General features: G+C 40.3%; 2 protein-coding genes across 4 annotated transcripts; both read right to left on the bottom strand.

The window, feature by feature from the left end:
* Nucleotides 1-1,408: 1,408 nt before the first annotated feature.
* LOC115043397 (probable nuclear hormone receptor HR38) lies at nucleotides 1,409-7,233 on the bottom strand. Its single transcript, XM_029501821.1, has 7 exons — nucleotides 7,100-7,233; nucleotides 4,847-5,679; nucleotides 4,340-4,469; nucleotides 3,921-4,084; nucleotides 3,597-3,799; nucleotides 3,320-3,498; nucleotides 1,409-3,216 (listed from the first exon to the last, which is right to left on the bottom strand). Exons 2-7 carry the CDS (start codon nucleotides 5,675-5,677, stop codon nucleotides 2,954-2,956), a joined length of 1,770 nt encoding a protein of 589 aa, XP_029357681.1. The 5' UTR covers nucleotides 5,678-5,679; nucleotides 7,100-7,233; the 3' UTR covers nucleotides 1,409-2,953.
* A 1,703-nt stretch (nucleotides 7,234-8,936) lies between these two features.
* dgkab (diacylglycerol kinase, alpha b) lies at nucleotides 8,937-18,697 on the bottom strand. 3 transcript variants are annotated; one of them, XM_029501809.1, is made up of 24 exons: nucleotides 18,598-18,697; nucleotides 17,836-17,917; nucleotides 16,692-16,768; nucleotides 16,170-16,314; nucleotides 15,726-15,800; nucleotides 15,519-15,568; nucleotides 14,956-15,030; nucleotides 14,665-14,781; nucleotides 14,440-14,557; nucleotides 14,145-14,233; nucleotides 13,388-13,498; nucleotides 13,215-13,310; nucleotides 12,997-13,047; nucleotides 12,347-12,420; nucleotides 12,066-12,140; nucleotides 11,886-11,971; nucleotides 11,703-11,792; nucleotides 11,436-11,596; nucleotides 11,233-11,297; nucleotides 11,026-11,116; nucleotides 10,717-10,897; nucleotides 10,445-10,565; nucleotides 10,257-10,317; nucleotides 8,937-9,980 (listed from the first exon to the last, which is right to left on the bottom strand). In XM_029501809.1, the coding sequence occupies exons 2-24, from the start codon at nucleotides 17,906-17,908 to the stop codon at nucleotides 9,900-9,902; spliced, it is 2,163 nt and encodes a 720-aa protein (XP_029357669.1). In that variant the 5' UTR covers nucleotides 17,909-17,917; nucleotides 18,598-18,697; the 3' UTR covers nucleotides 8,937-9,899. The 3 variants fall into 3 exon arrangements, with proteins under 3 accessions (XP_029357669.1, XP_029357670.1, XP_029357672.1); XM_029501810.1 differs by having other exon boundaries at nucleotides 17,836-17,975; nucleotides 18,598-18,683; XM_029501812.1 differs by having other exon boundaries at nucleotides 17,836-17,971; nucleotides 18,598-18,653.
* Between the last annotated feature and the right edge of the window lie 372 nt (nucleotides 18,698-19,069).

Below are 19,069 nucleotides of genomic sequence, written 5' to 3'. Positions count from 1 at the left end.
TGCATGTCAGGGCGCCGGTCAAAAGGTAAGGGGCCAATGGCAGCTCCAGATGGTTACTTTACACTTTTGGAAAAAGATGGTGTCAAGGAACAGAAGTTCAAACTTGAGATTTATTATATTGACAGGATGTATTTTGAGTTTGGGTTTGGGCAACTTGAATGTGTGGCATGTCAGACCCACATGGATAAGTGACCATAAAGAATGATAAGTCCGACGGCCGAAGTCAAAGAGGATTAACATGATACATCTGAAAATGATCATATAAATAATACGTTTCATTTACAACTGGACGAGCTCACTGAACTGCAAATTCATCTAAACACTCCTTGTCACAATGTAGCCTATTTGTCTGATGTTCAGACATTACATCTGACTTGGGCACCATGCTTGCCATTTTGTAAGATAATGAACACCTCAATGCAAGCTAGCTTTCATATTGCCTCCTCCTCTCTTCTCCCCTTGTCCTTTTTCCACTCCGTCTGCCAACACTAATATCCAGATGACCGGTACGTGGTGTACAGTAGTATCGGGTGGCAAGTGGCTGAATGCAGTTGGTGCTGCCGCCTGCTTTGGCTGAGAGCGGGACGGTGTCGTCTTCCTCCGGACAGGGATGTTGCCAACATTAGTGCCATGTGTGACAAAACAACATGGCGCGAGTGAAAAGGAGATGAATGATGAAATTTTGTCACTTTTCATCAAACCATTAATGTGTGACAAACTGTAGCGCAGATGGTTTTATGTTAAATATAGTTAAACTTTGTGTCCTACAGTGCAGGCTAGATGGAAGCTCATGGTAATATCAGATCAGAAGCACGCTGGGACGTAATTGATGGACCGTAGGTGGAACATTCTAGTTGGATATAAATCAAAACACAACATTGGCTTATAATGGCAACCTCCAATGTTGTACAGATGTTTGAATTGAGATAGACACTAAAACACAATGTATTCAACCAACAGTGAAGAATTTTGACTGCAATTAAAATTTTAAATCACATTATTTGTCACAAACCTGTGGACATGAAGGTTTTAAAGATGCTATCACTGCAGGTTTGGCCTTTGCTACAGTGACAATATCTGCATTAGCAGCTGTTTATTTACCAGGCTAGAGCCTTAAGATTCATTCCTCCACTCACCAAGAGCAGTGGAAAACAATGCTGATGTTAAATCATGCTTCTATTACATATTTTATCTGCAGTGGCAAAGGAAGAATCAAAATATAAGGGAGAAACTGATTATTCTTCTTTAACAGCTAAAACCAATAAAAACTAAAGCTATGCGTGAAGAGACAAAATAAAAACTGTTCTCTGACAAAGAACGCATAATGACACAGCAGTGTATTTAAAAAAAAAAAACAACAAAACAAAACATTTATTATCAAATGTCATCTCTGAATACTTTTGCTCAATTTTACAAAAAACACATCCAATATTTTCAAAGTCAACACATATGCCCCAATCAAAACAGTAGGAGAAAGAATTAATCTTCATACTGTCTGAGCACAATTTTTCTAATGCTCGTAGCTGCTCATCTTCTTATCACATTTCACTGTGATTTCTTACGGTACTGTATTTCCTAAGGTAAAGCATTGGCTTTTTTCAGACCAATGTGGAAGACAGGGGGGTTGAAGTATCGACATGTTATAGCCAAAACCAAAAAACAGCTGATGTAAAACAAAATATTTGTCTCTGCTCATGAATTTTCCGATGTGGATTCTTTTCATCTACTAAAAGAATTGATTTGGTGTTCTCTAACTGTGGATACAAAGATACTCAGAAATTGTCTCTCACATAATCTTAAGATGGACAGTTGTACTGCAGTCGGGAACATGTTAACACGATCGACTGTTGTTAGCCCTAAACCACCTGTTATTACTTGATTCCCTTCCAGATCAGCAGTATGAAGTGAGCAAGTACTGCATGCTGTAAACTATGGTGACATTTACATACAGTCCAGGCCAAAAGTTTGGACACACTTTCCTATTCATTTGAATAGAGAGTGTGTCCAAACTTTTGGCGTTCATATGAGAAGCTGGCACAGATCTGAAATTTTCATCAGCGATTAGTTCAAAATAATTTTTTTTCCCCAGGTACTTAATTGGGCTTGCTGTACGTTGTATTTGGAGTTAAAATATTCACATAGTCTCACTTAATGTGGTTCAGTGGGATAGGCTTTGTAAAAGGCACAGTGCATTTTCATTCAACAAGTCAATTTTTGCTCTCAGAAGCCCAAGAAGAATGTTATTACAGGGACATGTGGTTCAACAAGAGCTCTGCCAGCAAAGTATTTTACAAGATGTTGCATAACAGTTATGGCGGAGCATTTTGTTTAGCATAAGGCAATAAGGTTTGTAACTGTAGTATCAAAATAAGCGTAAACTTTGGTCCAAGACCTTCCACAGGAGCATGATAAAAACTAAAAACACAGTTCTTTGCATCAAACGAGACTTGTGCTTCCGCCTGTCCCTTTTCTACTCAATAATCTACTATCTCCGCCACTTAGTGGGTTCAGAAAGCTATTTTAAAAAACATTCTTTAGAAAATTAGTGTGTTTCTGAGTATATATCACTGCATTGCATCTACCCAAATATCACTGCCATACCATTTCTGCATAGCAAAATTCAAACTTCTAGCACAGCAACAAAATCATTTTACATAGGCACACAAAAAATATATATGAACTGTGTCCTGAACTGTTCATACCATATCAGTTCTCTTTATGGAACCGAAATTAATCATAATGTAGTTTTCACATGGATACCATATTCAATTTTAAAAGTTCATTTTAGAAAAATAGTGGTCTCTTAAAAAACATCAGACGTCTGTCAACACAAAGGTCATTGTGATAGAAAGAGGCTAACCAGTGGAGTTCAGGGATAGAAACTCATTTTGGGTGCTTTCCAACTCTTGTTTGTCTTTCCTTTTCACAAATAAAACATTTGTGTTCATGTTTTTCAAAAGGGCAGTGTATCCATAAAGATTTTCTCTACAATTGGTGGAGGGGGGACTAGGTCCTCCAGTTTCAGGTAGAAGATGCGCTGCAGGCCTTGTGTGCACAGAGTCCTCAGTTCAGGGAGTTTTCCTAGCAGACGAGAAAGATAGTTGGGCTGGGTCCTGTTAGGTTCGGATCCGTTTCCACTCACATGTTCTCTTAAACAAGTGATGAGGTGATTCTGAAAGTCCTCGACCCGTTTGGGCTCTTTAAGGCCATGGCGATCTAAGTGCAAAGATGTTTTCATGAGATAAGTAGCAATATTTATAAATCTAAAATTCAACTGCAGTAAGATTTTGAAACAAAAAGCGTAAATAAAGGCCCTCACCAGTGATGATGACAAGTGCAGCAAGGCAGGCGAACAGTGAGATGTCTAAGTTCATGCGGTGAAGGCTTTGGGAGAAATCCATGATGGAGTCAATCCAGTCACCAAAGCTGTGAACGCACTGCAGTCGGTGGAGGACCAGACCGTTGCAGAAGATTAACTTGTTCTTCTCTGGACTAGACCTGTACAATTTCAAACCATGAGTATTAGTGAAAAGTGAGAATCTGTCTAAATGAATAATTCCGAACTTTGCTTATTTTAAACCGTAAAGCAAGTTAACCTGTATGCAAGTCGGAGGATGAATAGCTCAACAAAGGCAGACTCGAGGAGCAGCTCCTGGTCTTCTGTGCAGAAGTCTGTGAATCCTGGGATAGTTTCAGCCCAGTGTCTGATCACATCTAAGGCCCCAGTCAGCAGGTCATAAAACTGCTGGATGTCACTGGCATCCTCCTTTTCTTTCAGATTGTCCACTGTCTCCTGGTACTGGAGAGGATGAGGAAGCAACAGTCAGAAGTGAATCACCAGTGCACTCTTTGTATCTTTATTTTTTCATTCATGGCGATGAAACCAATCTAATCTCTGTACAGGGTTAGGTGAGATTTACCTTGGAGTAGTCAAGCTTCCCAAAGCTTGGATTTGAGTCTAAATGTGCCCTGACGAGGGAGGATATGATGTTTACGTTGGGGGTTGTGGATGAAGCCTCAGCGACAGTCTTTGGTTTTGAGGGCAGGCGACCCCGACGACCTTTGAGGCTGTCCGTGCGAACAACTAAAAGGACATAAAGGAGCAGAGGAACACTTAAAGAACACGTCTGTGACACTCACATGGCCTGCACCCTACACTGTAGGAAACAACTGTTCTATCAGTTTCAGTTTCCCTTTTCCTGCAGCTGGCACTTTAAAGCTCTGGTTACATATCTGTCATTCCTAGCTTTGGTTTCACCAGACTGTCATTACAAACCCAGTTTTCTTGTCATCATTCATTTGTCACTATAAGCTACTAGAGAGTCTGACATTGTATTACCTTCTTTGACCATTCCCACTGCAAGACATTTTTGGAAACGGCAGAACTGGCAGCGGTTTCTCCTCCTCTTGTCTACTGGACAGTCTTTATTGGCAAGGCACACATACTTTGCATTTTTCTGAACAGTTCGCTGTCAAACATGGAAAAAAAACATTGCATTATTATACATTACAGAAATGCACTGATAAGTCCATACACTCTCTTATGTTAGTAATAGGCAGCTGAATTCAGATCCTCTTTGTCGATTTCCTTGTTATTAGCAATGTCAACAAATGATGTCCATCAGTAAACATTGTTGAATTAAAAGTAAATATTCTATATGAATATCTAATTTATTGTGAAAATCTTCTTACTACTTCTACTTTGAGAGCTCAGACGTAGAGACTTAGATTTTGCAAGATATTTCCCAGTGACAACAATAAGCATCAACGTTCTCTGATTCCAGCTGTCAGTGTGTCACCGTTTTTAAACTTCCTTATGTAGTCACTTAACATGCACTTTGTTTACCTTGAAAAAACCTTTGCAGCCCTCACAGGTGCGGACTCCATAGTGCTGGCAGGATGCATTGTCACCACAAACTGCACAGCGGCCTTCGTTGGATCCTGGATTGTGGCTTTTAGGGGGCGTCATTGCCCCCTCAACTATCCTGGGGCTGTCCAGAGGTCCATGCTCCATGTTCATGGGGGTGCAATGAAGTGGAGAAACATGCTGCTGGTGAAACAAGAAGAAGGGATCTTCCTGGCCTGTCTGAGCATCCTGATGATGGCCCGGGGGGGAGTGCTGCTCTGGCGTGGGGCTGAAGGTAAAAAATGAGAGCTGCTGAGCCATGGCAGCCTTGTCTGCCACAGAGGAAGGGGGGGCTGAGGTGTAGGGGCTGAAAGGGGAATCCCAGACAGGTGCAGACTGGGTCTGAAAACCAGGTGTTAGAGGAGAAGCAGCATTGTAAACTGGGCTGCCATAGTAGTCTGAGCCACATGACGACAGTGTCTCATCAAGGCAGCTGAGCGCAAAGGAGCCTGGGTAACAGCCATACACCTGGAGATCGTCCAGCTTGAAAGCCTGGTTCTGCAACTGAGAGCTAGAGCTTTCAGCTACTGGGGCATGATTGAATGAAACTGTAGAGGTGGAAGGAGAAGCGGTAATCTTGCAGGAATAAGCATCAAACTCCCCCACATAGCCATTTTCTACCAAGGTGTTGATGCTGGGCAAAGAAGACGTAGACAGCTGATCCTTTTGGCCACTGATGTCCATCACCAGTTTGCCGCTGAGGTCAGGATTCAAAAACTCAGAGTAGGTGTCATGGGGCAGGGATGGATACTGGGTTTGTACACAGGGCATCGCTAGAACAGAGGGCAACAACAATTACAACAAATAAAGACAGCCGCTGGCGTCCGTCTATGTAAAATAGATGATTAAAATAGATTGTTAACATTTTACACTAATTATGTATTGTTACTCTAACCAAATGCATAATAATTCAAGCAAAGTCTCTGTATGTAGATGTGGAATAAACAATAATTTGCAACATATTTTAGGTTTGTTCTTTCAAAATGGACGCAAGGGAGATAAACAAGAGCGGACAACTTGTTGATAAGTTGATCATTTCATTTCTTTAAATATGTCAAATGCAAATTAGATTTTGGCCGAATCATTGAAGTCAGTATTTTTAACGTGCCCTCCAGACCAATCCAAACAGTAGCCTTCATTAGTGCCTTAAACATACAGGGTGGTCTGGTGGAGTAATCAGATATTCTCTGATATTTTGTTACTGGCTGTTAATGCTCTGAAAACATCCTTCAGTGGAGGGCAAAGCTCTTTTACAGACACTCTACAAGAGAGTGTTGCAGATTAGATTTCAGATTTTGGGGTAATATGCCAGCTGAAATTGGAAAGGTGGCAAAGCCTATTTATGCGTGTATGTGTGTCTGTGTGTGCATGTTGTTGGGTGAATGGGCATGTAGCCACCAGTCCAAAATGTGATTCAGATCTACGAAGAGCAGCTGATTGTCTTGAAAAGTGAAACCGTTTCTTTTTTTTTTTCCTTTTTTTTTTTACCTTTAAACATTTACACTTGATTTTAATAACTAGAAATTTGCTGTACTATGTAATTCATCTCATAACGCAACAGTAATAGCCCACACAAAACACGTAACACGTGATACTGTGGAAGTCACTGAGATAAACACAGAGACATTCGCTGTGAGCGTTTCACTTGAAAATGCCGACCAAACAGCTGTTCTAGTACATTTTATTAACTGCATTCTGGGACACTTCCTCACAAATTACACTAAATACATTTTAACCACTACTTATTATGGTACAAATGCAAATCTACATCATAATGAAATCAAGCTCAGTTGCCAGTTTCATTAGATGAACCTAGCTAAAAACTAACGCTAATACAGATGTGTTCATTCAACTTTATTGTCATTTTGGAGGCTGTGGCTTGTTCTGATGAATTAGTGTAATGTGTAATATGTTGCCCACACCACAACTGCATTAATGGCACAGTTACCTTAGTTTTAACTGGCACTGCCAAGAAACTTGCAACCAACTCTACAACTGTAAATGTCTGACGCCAAACTACTAAATAATTCTACGTATACGACTATTATTCATGTATAACGGATTCAAATAACAATCCGGTCGGTATCTTCCTCAGACATCACAGTAGTTATTAACAATCATAACGTCATGCATCGACAGCTGGCCATGAGGATAAATGGGCTAAACTAAAGAGAAAAACAAAGTCTAACTCACCTGATTCATGTAAATATCCGGAATTTGACGCTTGTCATTTACTCCAAATCAGTGAAACAGAAGAAAGTCGCCTCCAGCAGCTTCTGTCAGAGCACACACACTCATTGAGACACACACTCGGCGGGGCGGACCGGCACTAAAGGCTCCATGGCCTCTTGTTTTATTTGAACGCTGTCGACAAAGAGGCGGGTCTATGACCATATTTGGTGAGCAGGCGTGGGACGATAGCCAATCAGCGTACCGTTCTGGACAGACGTCCGACGTGTGACGCACGCACGGGATTCCATTGACGCAAGAGAATAGGGAGCGTGCGTTCTAAATATAAACCCACAAACGACAGCCGCGCTCACGTGGGGCTATAAGGGGATGAAAAAGGGGCTAAAAATAGCGGAAGTTTGGAGGTGCGTACGTTTTCTGACTGGAAACACAAAGATTTGACACGTTTACGCCGAAGAGGTCTTCGCCGCGGGGCAGACCAGGAAACACCTGGACCTGTCTCTACAGAAAACGGGACTTTTGTTTTCATAGATGGATTACAAACGCAGCGAAACCCCTTCCGTCTAATGGAGAAGGTACTGTGAGAAGAACCTAATTCCTACACTCTCCCTGGTGGATGTAGGAATGAAATCAGGAAGAAATACGTATTCAGTTTAATCCTGGAAATGTTTGGTTTGTTCCTAATTATATTATTATTTCGTCATGTTTTTTTATTTGTTTGATATAAGTTAGCCCATTTTGTTAGGTGAATGGGGATGTAGCCACAAGTGGCTTTCAGTCCAGTCCAAAATGCTTCCGGTCTCAGAGCATCTGATTATTGATTTGTTTTTAAATTTACACTGGACTTTAGAAATGTGCTGCACTGTGTACTTCATCTTAAACAGGAATAGTCCACACAAAATATGTTTATTTAGAATTTTTTCCCTAGTTAGGCTTGATGGCATCCCTCATCCCCACCGTCCACCATTCTGTTGTTGGGTTGCCAAAACAACTTGGCATCTTTGGCTATGACTCCCAGGACCACAATGGAGGCTCTGAAACTGGTCCAGGAGGATTCCGCGTGCCCAACCTTCCTCCTGGATGCATCTTAAGCTGATCTGGAGGTAGGACTTTAAAATCCCAACAGGTCTGTCAAACTTCTCTTCACTTGAGCCCTCAATACATGCAGCCACAGATCCACTGATATATATGACCAGGAAGTCCACCGTGTTCTACATTTATCCAAAAACAAAACATCATGTCAGTTACCTCCACCAGCCCCTACTCTTGTAATGTAATAAAAACCTGCAGGGGTCTTTACTACATTTCCCAGATGTGCACTCAGATCCCCCAGAAGAACTTTTTAATCTCCACATGGTACCTCTTTCAGGACTCCATTCGTTGTGTAACTCTTGTTGGTAGATAACCACAGACAACAGTCAGCTTCTTCTCCTAAGAAACAAGCAGCAGCTTCGAGAAGCCCCAAACGGCAGAGCTCAGCCTTCTGAATTCTCAAAACCAGCAGTAAAAATGGTAATTACAATCAGCCCTGACTTTACCAGCTGCAACATTAAAATGATGTTGATGTGCGTTAATATTACTCCACTTAATCCCAACAATGCAGGGTTTCATTACTGTTTCAACATGTCTGTTTAAATTTCTTAACATATGTTAGAGCTGATGTACTTTCATACATACTTCATTTTAGAGACAGACACCTGATGTGTAAACCTATAAATAACTGAAATAAAGATGAAGTCATTAAGATTTGATTCAGAGACATACACACACTCCGACGCCTGCCTCAATGTCAAGTTTTTCTTATGGAAAGAAATAAGGATTACTTACAATGTCATTGTGAGGGCTGAATTCATTTATTTAAAATGCATACACATAACATAGCAGAAATCAGTACAAATACAAGCAATGCTGAGACAGCATAATTTTACATCAAGAGATAAACATTCAAGTGTGATACAAGTTACAAGCACACTGAAAATGCAACAGATGGTGGACTTCCAAAATATATTATTTTGGCCAACACATTCCAACGTATTTAACATACACACTTTAATTACTTGAAATCAGCAATGTTTAATTGCATTTTCAAATGTTTCAGTATGTTTTGTGACTTAAAAAAGAGAGTCTAATTCTGAAGACCTGACTTCATAAATCAAATTGGACTATACCAAACGTACACTTTCTAAATCCACATTCATCAAGTGTTTCTCACTTTACTATATCCTTGCTCACTTAAGAAACATCAAAAACAAAAGAATAAATACATATGCAGAATCCTTCTCTTCAGTTTGATGAACCCATGACAGTGAAAGATATCTGAGCAAACAGGTAATAGGTGTTGTTGAACAAGTTAAACTGCTGTGAGCGTATAACAGTACAAACAAAGCTAGGTCATCACTCCAGGTGACATTTGGCGACACACTTATCTGTAATTTGATTAAACATAGAAAAAGCGATTGCAACACAAAATATATAATCTGTTATATTTACTACTCTTACACTGTAGCTACACTTACCTCTTTTATTTACAAAACCAAAAACTTGATGCATTACACTTAAGTTGGCACACAATAAGCGGTGATCAGACTAAATGGTGAGATTTGCACATTTGAGTTGGTCTATCAGTGTGGGCAGTGCATAAGTGCAGGATGACTATCCTTTGAAATCAGAATCTCATGGGGATTAAGTGCAGAAGAGAGACACATCAACACTTAATAAAAGCAGTTACACAATCATTTTCACAGTAATAAAGATAGTCTGCTATGACACTGTTCAGGATGGAGGATGCAGTGGAAGTGCTGTTCTATTTGAGGTGAAAGAAGCCGGATAGTTTGGTCGGTGCAGCCATGAGCATGTTAGCCTGGTTCTTGTGATTTATGTGGATCTATGACAAAAACAGAATTTTGGTGAACTAATTGACTTTGTGTTGATATTCCTTTAAATGAATGCCCACAGTGTAATTTCTTGAGTGCAATTTGTAAGCCATTGGTATGCTTATCTATGAAATGATGTTGCTGTTATCTGAAATAATCCAGTAATGTGTCTGTGTCCACAATGATCAAAATAAATATATGATTTAGGTTCACTACTGAGCAAACTCCAGTGCTGTTAGTACAGAATATAAAACACTGTGCCAACTTGAATGGTTGATAACACTTACAGTACAAGGAGGTTGCATCCATGGTTCCCCATCAATCTGCATGGGCAGGGCTTTGGTTGTCCTGCACACAGGAATTACTGATAGTGAGGTTTAATCACCTTTTTACTTATATGTCAACATCATGTTACAATGTGTGTCTGATTACACAGGATCACATTGCATGGAAAGGATTTTCCTGAAATAACTACCTGATGGTAATTTGAGAGGTCTGCCCCAGCCTTTTCCCAGCACTCTTCAGTCCAGTGTAGATTTGTCCCATCTCTATAGCTCCCTCCAGCCCCACTATCTCCAGACGCTTATCACTTATGTCTGTAGAGCAATTAAAGATAAAAGAGTAAATCCATAATGAGGTCAACATGGTTGATGATGAAACTGATGGAATCGTCATGCAGGTTGGCCCACCACACCATAAATGTGATAATTTAAGAGAGTACAGATGGTCCAAGCAGCCACAGCTCACCTTGTGAGATTGCTTTAAGAAACTCGGGGTCAGTGATAACCCCACTACGCTCCATGTCTGGCATGCCATCAGCCTTTTTGGACTCGCCCCAGAGGTTAGACCCTCCGTGCATGCTGGGTATGTTGAGGACAGCTATACCCTCCAGAGACATGCTGCTCAGGTCCAGGTGTTTCCCACCACACTGGTGGAAGCACAGCAACAGGTTGTTTGGTTTGTGCACAATAGAAAAAGCAAGACTTGAGCGTGAACAGCCATATGAATTCCAAATAACTAATTGGCCAAACGCGTGACTGTAGGAGAATATTTCACCTCAATCATGAGACACTCCGTCAGCCTCTTACAGGAGGCAGAGATGGTCTCAGAAGTGGCAAACTCAAAATACCAAAGTTTGTTCTTCATTCTCCAAAGCAAGAGAGACAAAACAAGAATTTAGTTAGAATATACTTCTCTGATTAAAATAAATTATATCTGTTATAGTTTTAACTTAAAACACAGTTAAAAAATGTGAATTCTCACCTACTGTTGAACCTCTGAGGGTGCTTCTCTCTCATGGAGTGGAAACGATGAGCAATAGAGGCATCCTGCTCACATGGATACAAATAAAGTACTAAGTAAAGGAACTGAACAATGTATTTTACTTGCTGACTTTATCAAATCCAAATTACTTACAGGATCGAAGAAACCGATACATAATAATGTGTGCTGAGGTCATGACTTACCACTCCAATAGAGAAGTAGTTATTAATGATCTCATAGGGAACGGGGTCTCCTGCCTCTTGAGGGTCTTCAGGTATCACCTGTATGCTCCAGCGGTCCAGGGGAACAGTCTCACTGCCTTCGATCTCCTTTAGGATCTCTCTCAAGTCCGAGCCCTCATAGCCTTCAAAGGAACAACAAAAGCAGGATGAGGACAAAAATTATGACACTAATGTCAGTGCCAATAGCTTAGTGATGCGTGTGTGTTTTAGAGGTCTTCATGGTTTTACCTCCTCCCCAGCGCAGACAGCGAGCAAGATCGTTCCCAGTACCCAGAGGCAGGACAGCCACTGGAGGATTCACCTGGAGATCTGCTTTGTCTACAATCACAGTTACATAATTTAACATTACATTACATTATTTAACCTTAGAAATAGTTATCTCAGTCAGCTCAGTTTGATCAAAGTCAGTACCTATCGCATCCAAGAGCCACCCAACTGTGCCATCCCCCCCACACACCAAGATCCTGTATTCACGCATATTGTGGAAGAATTGAAGTCTAAAAGGGAGAGTTTTAAGTGTAAGTGAAAATGAAAGTGAAGAAGAGTGTACAGACAAACTGAAGATCCCACTCTCATTGAAGTATTTTGTACCCTGGTGCGGGACCTCCGTTGGACAGATTGTACACTTGACGTGGATTCAGCAGGTACTGAAACTTCCTGAGCACTCTGTGGAAAATGTCCAAACAAGGAAAAAGTAGGAGAGAAGCTATTAATCTGGCAATTATTAGATTAACTTTACACCAGGGGAAGAAATCACAACATGACAATATGCTAATACAATTGATTCCACAAAAAGCCTGTGTATTATGAATATTTAACATAAAAATGTAATGCTGACAGACAAGATAGTTTATTCATACAAAAACTTTTACCTTTCACCCTGCTTCCCTCCACTTTTTGGATTTACAAACACCAACAGAGGATGGGTATCAGCAACTGGAACAATCTGCGAAAAAAACATCCATGACTGTTTAACTCATCTGTCAGTTCCACTGTCTGCTTCAGTGTCTGGATGTGTCGCTGAAGTACTGCTAAAGGTTTAGATATACAGTACAGGCCAAATGTTTGGACACACCTTCTCATTCAAAAGAATAGGAAAGTGATGCACTATGGTGCCCACAGTTGTTTTGTTTTTGTTTTTTTTTATTCAGTTGAAAAATATTGGCAGCAAAAAATGCAACATAAGACAGCATAGAGCTAACTACCAGCAAAAGAACAAACATCAAAGTGGATTAGGCCTCTTTTGTTTGGATTTGGTATTTTACCAAATCATTTTTTATGCTACATGTAAGCTACAGAAAGAGAAGGGATAGAGACATCAATAGAGCCCCCCCTAAAAAAAAAACCCAAAATGAATAATTAAATGACAAATAACTGAAACTGGAGATTCTCCCAAAAGCAATGGTATGCAGATGGTAGTTTGAAAAACACAACTTGAAATAGACCTAGCAGAGAAAACACAGGGGTGAAAGGTTGGATAAGAAGTGACGCATGTAGGAAGATTGATCTGATAAAGGCAGACCTGCAGGATGTGCCCATCAGGGGTAACATTTAACAGGCTAGTGTCCTCCTCCTGAAGGAAAGAAAAGACAATAAACCACCATACAACTAATCACAAATCAATGATCTATATATTTATATACACACACTACCAGTCAAAGGTTAGGGTTTGATAAGTGTCCAAACAAGTCCAAACGTTTGACTGGTGGTGTGTGTGTGTATATAATCGACTCATTATACCTTTGAGACAGAGTATATGGCCCATGGAGGCAGTATGTGATCTCTCAGTGGTCCACAATCACAGGATGGTAGACCAGAGAGACACTCATCATGACGCTTGAAAAGAAACTAGTCAGTGAATGCTGACAAAAGTCATCTGTCTATTAATGTATACAAACGCATATCATCCTCACCATCTCCTGGCACCATACGCAGTGTCTGCCTGCTAAAGTTTTGATCTTCTTGTGGCAGACCTGACACTTGGTAGAGTTACAGTCGGCTCTGATCCAGTCATGAGCTGCTACCTGAGACACAGAGTAGAAGAAAGAGATGTTGCAGTAGCTAACACTGTAACATGATTTAATTCAGCGTTGCTTCTGATGTTTAGGCGGGCCTTAAAGAACTGGCCAAGTTCAAATGCAGTAAAAATATTTGTGTTCACTGCTGTTGTGCCAGCAAAATAATCCAGCGCTGAATGACTGGAGGAACAAAAATGATCAGGATTTTTTTTTTTAGGTTACGGGTGACTTCAAGTTTGACTTGGCAGTCATCCATCACCAGATCTAATATCTTCACAACAGCTGAAACATGTTGGGCACCACAGTGTTGTGATGCATTAGAGATGAGATTATGGTTGTGGCATTGGAAAAAAAAATCAGTGAAGAGATTACACCCTATGATTGTCTAAAATTAGGGCATTTGACAGATGTATGGGGCAGACTGTGTCGGCTGTAATCCGCACTTTAAAAAAATTATTGTGATTATGTGTTGCACTTATTACTGAGTAAAGCAGCCAAATGATGTCATGTTTATAGTTTCTGCCATCTGGAAAAAAAAAATTAAGGACATCAATGTATTCTCCTAAAAATGTGTTAAAGATAATGAAGCTTAAAACATCAGGGGACCAGGGGAAGGCAGTGTGAGTGAAAAGGGGTTGTTGTGCTGTCTTACACCAATCTCCTTTTTAGATTTGACAAATGTACGAGCACAAGGTTCAGGATTCTTGTTGGCACACTGATTGTGAACAATGTACTTGCAGCCTGTGGGAAGATAAACAGACTCATATTACAGAAGTAATTATATCCTGAAATGCATTTTATTCTAATTACATGTATTAACTGTAGAAGGGTGCAACTGTGACTGTGACCCTGACAAATGACAGACAACACAACTAAATTGGAAAAGGTTAGTCTGCTGTGTGCATGAGGTGTGTGTCTGCCCCCTGGTGGCAGCAGTGAGCTCTCACAGTTACAGCAGAGCCCTTGTTTTCCGAGGCCGAGCAGCATGCCCTGACACACACTACAGTAGGTCGGCTTGTTGAAGTGCTTCATCCTCCAAATATGCTGCCCATCTCGCTCTGTCATCTGTAGGTGGGGGGAACAGAGGAAGATGTGAGAAAGGGCTCCACAGAATAAGACTGTGCACAGCGCTGGCAATCAGGATATAATAGACGCTGCAACCTCTTTCTCACCTTCAGTCCCAGCAGAACAAGTAAAGGTGCATTGTTCATCCCCCCCTTCACCCATTCTTCCAGAGTGACAGTCCCACTGTCGTCCACATCGATGGCTGTCATCATGTCTTTCAGCACCTACAGTCACAAACATGTATGGATTCGGATTTATGGATGATCATCTGTGATCAGGTTATTGATTCTTTAGTATTTTCATCGTCTTCATGAACACAATTCTTTTGGTAGTAAAAGAAAAAAAAAAAACATGTAAATTGAAAAAAAAAAAGAAGAAGGAATAAAGCAGACTCGTACTGGTCTGAGCTCAGTCACATCCCAGCCCAGGTAATCAGCAGCTCGCATCATCTGGGTGATTATACGATCCACTTCCTGAAAGACAGACGACATATGTCACATTTGATCTTTAATCAAGTGCTACATACTGTGGCCCATGACCATCAGCATGTGCATGCAAAGCCTCCATCAGACTCAATAATCTGTAGCTCAGGTGCAGCGCAGTCTTACTTTTTTGTAAAGTGGCATGAATATCACTTTAGTTCTTTTAGATAAATAAGGACGTATTTTGCATAGTGAACGTCTTTTGTTTATTGGACTGTAAAGGCTGAAATCAGGCTCAAAAGTGTGACAGTCAAACAGAGGGTGAGGTCAAAGCTATTATCTGGCCTTGGTTCACAGTTTGGAAAAATCAGTAGTTGTGATGTTGTGATTGTGCCCCTGTGTATATTGTAAATAAGTCACTATGTGTGTCACTCTTAAACCTGCAGAGTGCAGATAATGACTTTTTTAAACCCCGACAATTTGATTTTTATGAGTTTTATGAATTTGGGTGTAATAAGAAGACACTTTGAGTGACTTACAGAGCTGTCCAGAAGTCCGTTGCAGTCTTTGTCGTAGAGTTTGAAAGTAACTAGAAACACAAAACACAAGCTCAGTAGTAAGATATTTTTACTCTCTTTAACCTTCAAATTGATCTTAAATATTTTGCTGTGAATAATTAGTATGAACATGGCAGGAGAACGGGAATAAACAAGTCAGAAAATGTTGAGGAGGTAAATGAAACCAACATTCAAGCTTCTCTCGTGGTTGTCCTTCCTCCAGCACTGAGAAGTAACAGGACACATCACGAAGAAAAACACCTCCTGAAAGAAAAGAAATGCACAGAACCTAAACTAGAAACTCTCATTACATTACTAAAGTGAAAAACTGATTTTTTTGGGGTTTTTTTTGCGTTCCACTGAAAACAGCAGTATGAGATGAGAGGATTGAAAACATTTTAACATAGATTGGTTATTGGAGCAGTTGCGCTAATCTCCAGAGTGACAGAAGCATTCCTGCATCACAGCGCTGTAAGATACAAAATAGACAAACGAACCGGTGGGTGTTGGACTCTGTCTGACAAAAAACACTTATTGTTACCTTTTCCTTGTCCCTTTCAAAGACAGCTGAGCTTGACTGTAGAGCTCAAAGCTTTTCCTCACACAGCTGCTCAGACATGCAGAATGATTTACCTCTGATGGGCAGTGAACTCTTTGTGTTTCCATCCTGCTCTGTGTTTTGAAAATAACGAAAAAGGCGTTGGCAGAAATCTGCAGGAAAGTCATCCACCTCTAGGTATGTCTTGAGAAAAAGACCAAAACCGGCTGCATCCATACACTGAGGAGAGACACCATAAGAAGAGACACATGGACATTTCATTTACATTTGTGGAAGCTTTTACTGTAATTTTTGGATCATTTCCATGGAGGTTTACTAGAAATTTCAGAAAAACAAGAATAAAGAACCTATTAGTACATTTCAAACCAATAAATTCCAAATAATGGCATAATTGTGAAGTTTAAGCCTGCCATGATTTATATAGAATAAATGCTCAGATTAGCTTTTTTTGTTTGGAAAATTCATGAATATATGAATAATATTATTCAGAGAAATACCATGATAATACAGTGAAAGTTATCAATTGAAATTAATTGTATGTATATGTACAATTTTCCAGAGAAGATGTTTCCATAAGTACTGTGAAAAGGACTGACCTCTCCAGAACTGTGCTGAGCCAGCCGACCTCCGGGGTGAAAGTCTTTGATCACATCTTTCACTCTCAAAGTGCTGTCTGCAAAAAGATGAGGTGGTGTGAAACTACATGAAACATTTCATATATAAATCTGTGCCATTTGTCCTCTATGATCATGATTGAGAAGGAAAAAAAAAAACCATTCATTGCTTATTGGGGACATGGCTGTATTGTATCCCACATTAAATTTGGATTTTGGACCCATTGATAGAGGTAACACACAGCAGTGCTTTTATCAGGTGCAATTATCTATTCATCCATTATCCCCACCCTAATACTAAAAGCCTACCAACCCATTTCATTTCTTTCAAAAGCCGCAGAGTGAAAGGCAGCATATTTTTAGTCCTATACCACCTTCTGTTTCCTGTCAACAGCTCAATCAAATTATGCATTAGCTAAAATCCTAAGTGCAAGAACATGCATTTCAATTTTGGAGTTGTCTGTGTTGTTGAGTCAATGCTGACTGATCCTCTGGAGGACACTATGGAGGGTCTTCGTGTTGACATTACGGGAATAAGAGGAACTTCCTCAGCCATCTCTTTAATAGTGTTGATGTCAGCACTTAGTTGCTTAATCCTGCTTTTACTTTTCACGTGTCATATCCTGAAGGACAGATTTGGCCTGAGGTTTTATTATTTTACTTCCCTTCACCTAAATTGGAAGAACACATTTAAAATATTCTGACTCATTTAGTCATTCGATTTTTTCTTCTAATTACTGGACATTGAATCAAGTTACAGTTACCTCATCTCTCCTTGTATTTTTTTCCTTTCAAATAACTTACAAACCATTAATTTTTTTCTTTTTTTAAATAAATGTACATTCAAAAATTCTCTTTACAAAAGCACAATATAAAATTATTCAATTACGACAAAAGGTCATGCATTTAAAATCTTGCTGAAGTAAAACCTTAGGCAGCACAGTAACCAGTACTACATCTATCACAAAATACGTTTTGTGCAAGATCTACAATATCTTTTGGAATAGAGCTATTAGGTCTTGACTTTTTGACTATTTGAAGGCAGTTGCCTCTTATAAATTTTTACTCCTCCTGTCATCTATAATAAATGTAGAATATAACATGAACTAATTAAGATGAAACTTACATTCCATGTAATGCTGCAGCTGGATGAAATCCACAGGTGTCAGAGAGCCTTCGTTGTCATGAGAGGAGGCCATACTGATCGGCTGAATGAGAAAAGACAGGAAAATCAGAAAGGCGGCAGCCTCACATTGAAGCACCTACCTACAGACAGAAGGGAAGAAACAGTCTCTCATCAGGTGGAGGCACAGCACTGACAGTGACTCACATGAACTGGTTTGCCTCCATTCTTTTGACAACACAAACCTTTATTAACTAAACACTCCCTTCTTAATAAATACTGGTCAACAATTTGTGTGTCCCGATAGTTACAGATGTCTCTATTAAATTAGGATTTTCAGGAATCAGCAGCTGTCTTAATGACCTACTGTGCATACTATTCCCCCCTCTGGAGGAGTGGAGGAATACCACACACATATTACGATGTCAGTGATCTCAGTAACATCCTATTGCAGAACTACAACCTGCTGCACAGAACAGAAAAGTGACACAACACCTCCCCATACAGATCCTTCACATGACCAGCTTTATTCTCTACAAAGGTCTCCTAGCCCCTAAAAGCAATAATACTAGTACTATAGTCATTTTGGATCATCTTAATCAGCACCATGCTGGATCACTCAGAATCACCAGCTCAGGTTCAAAGGGGCATCCATCGGGCAGATAACAGTTTGAGGCTTGACTTTTCTCTGCTGTCTCAGGCTGTACAGGTGTTCAGTCAGCGGGCAGGAAGGAGGCCGAAACTGTCCCTCCCAGGACTCCTTACCTGGTTTCTCTTCGTCCTCGGACTTCAGCAGAAGTAAACAGGAACTATTCCAAACCCGGACCCACCTCACGGAAGTCCGATGCGCTGTTTGACAGGCGCTGGTACTTGTGAGAAATGGTGAGCCGCAGTATTAGCGGATAGAAGGGATTTAGATTGGGAGGAGGAGCTTCAGCACACACGCACCCTGCCCTGAGACACTGTCCCCGTCCAGCCAGTCTAGGCATTTTCTAGATTCTGAGTCTTAAAGCCTCAAAAGCATTTGGTGACTGAGGTCATCTATCTGCAGCCACAGCAGAGTGAATGAACAGATGAGAAGGGATGGAAAGATAAATATGACTCCATGAATACACTCTGAAGAGCTGTGCAGACTAGGCCTGCAAGTTCAAGATCAACTGTTACACATCACAGTTTTGTAATTAATAGATGAGATGAGAAAACGTTTGTCAAACAAGATGCAAATGAGACAGAAATG

Source organism: Echeneis naucrates, chromosome 5, assembly GCF_900963305.1.
Source record: "Echeneis naucrates chromosome 5, fEcheNa1.1, whole genome shotgun sequence".
Taxonomy (NCBI): Eukaryota; Metazoa; Chordata; class Actinopteri; order Carangiformes; family Echeneidae; genus Echeneis; species Echeneis naucrates.
This window is presented reverse-complemented; position numbering and strand designations above follow the sequence as displayed.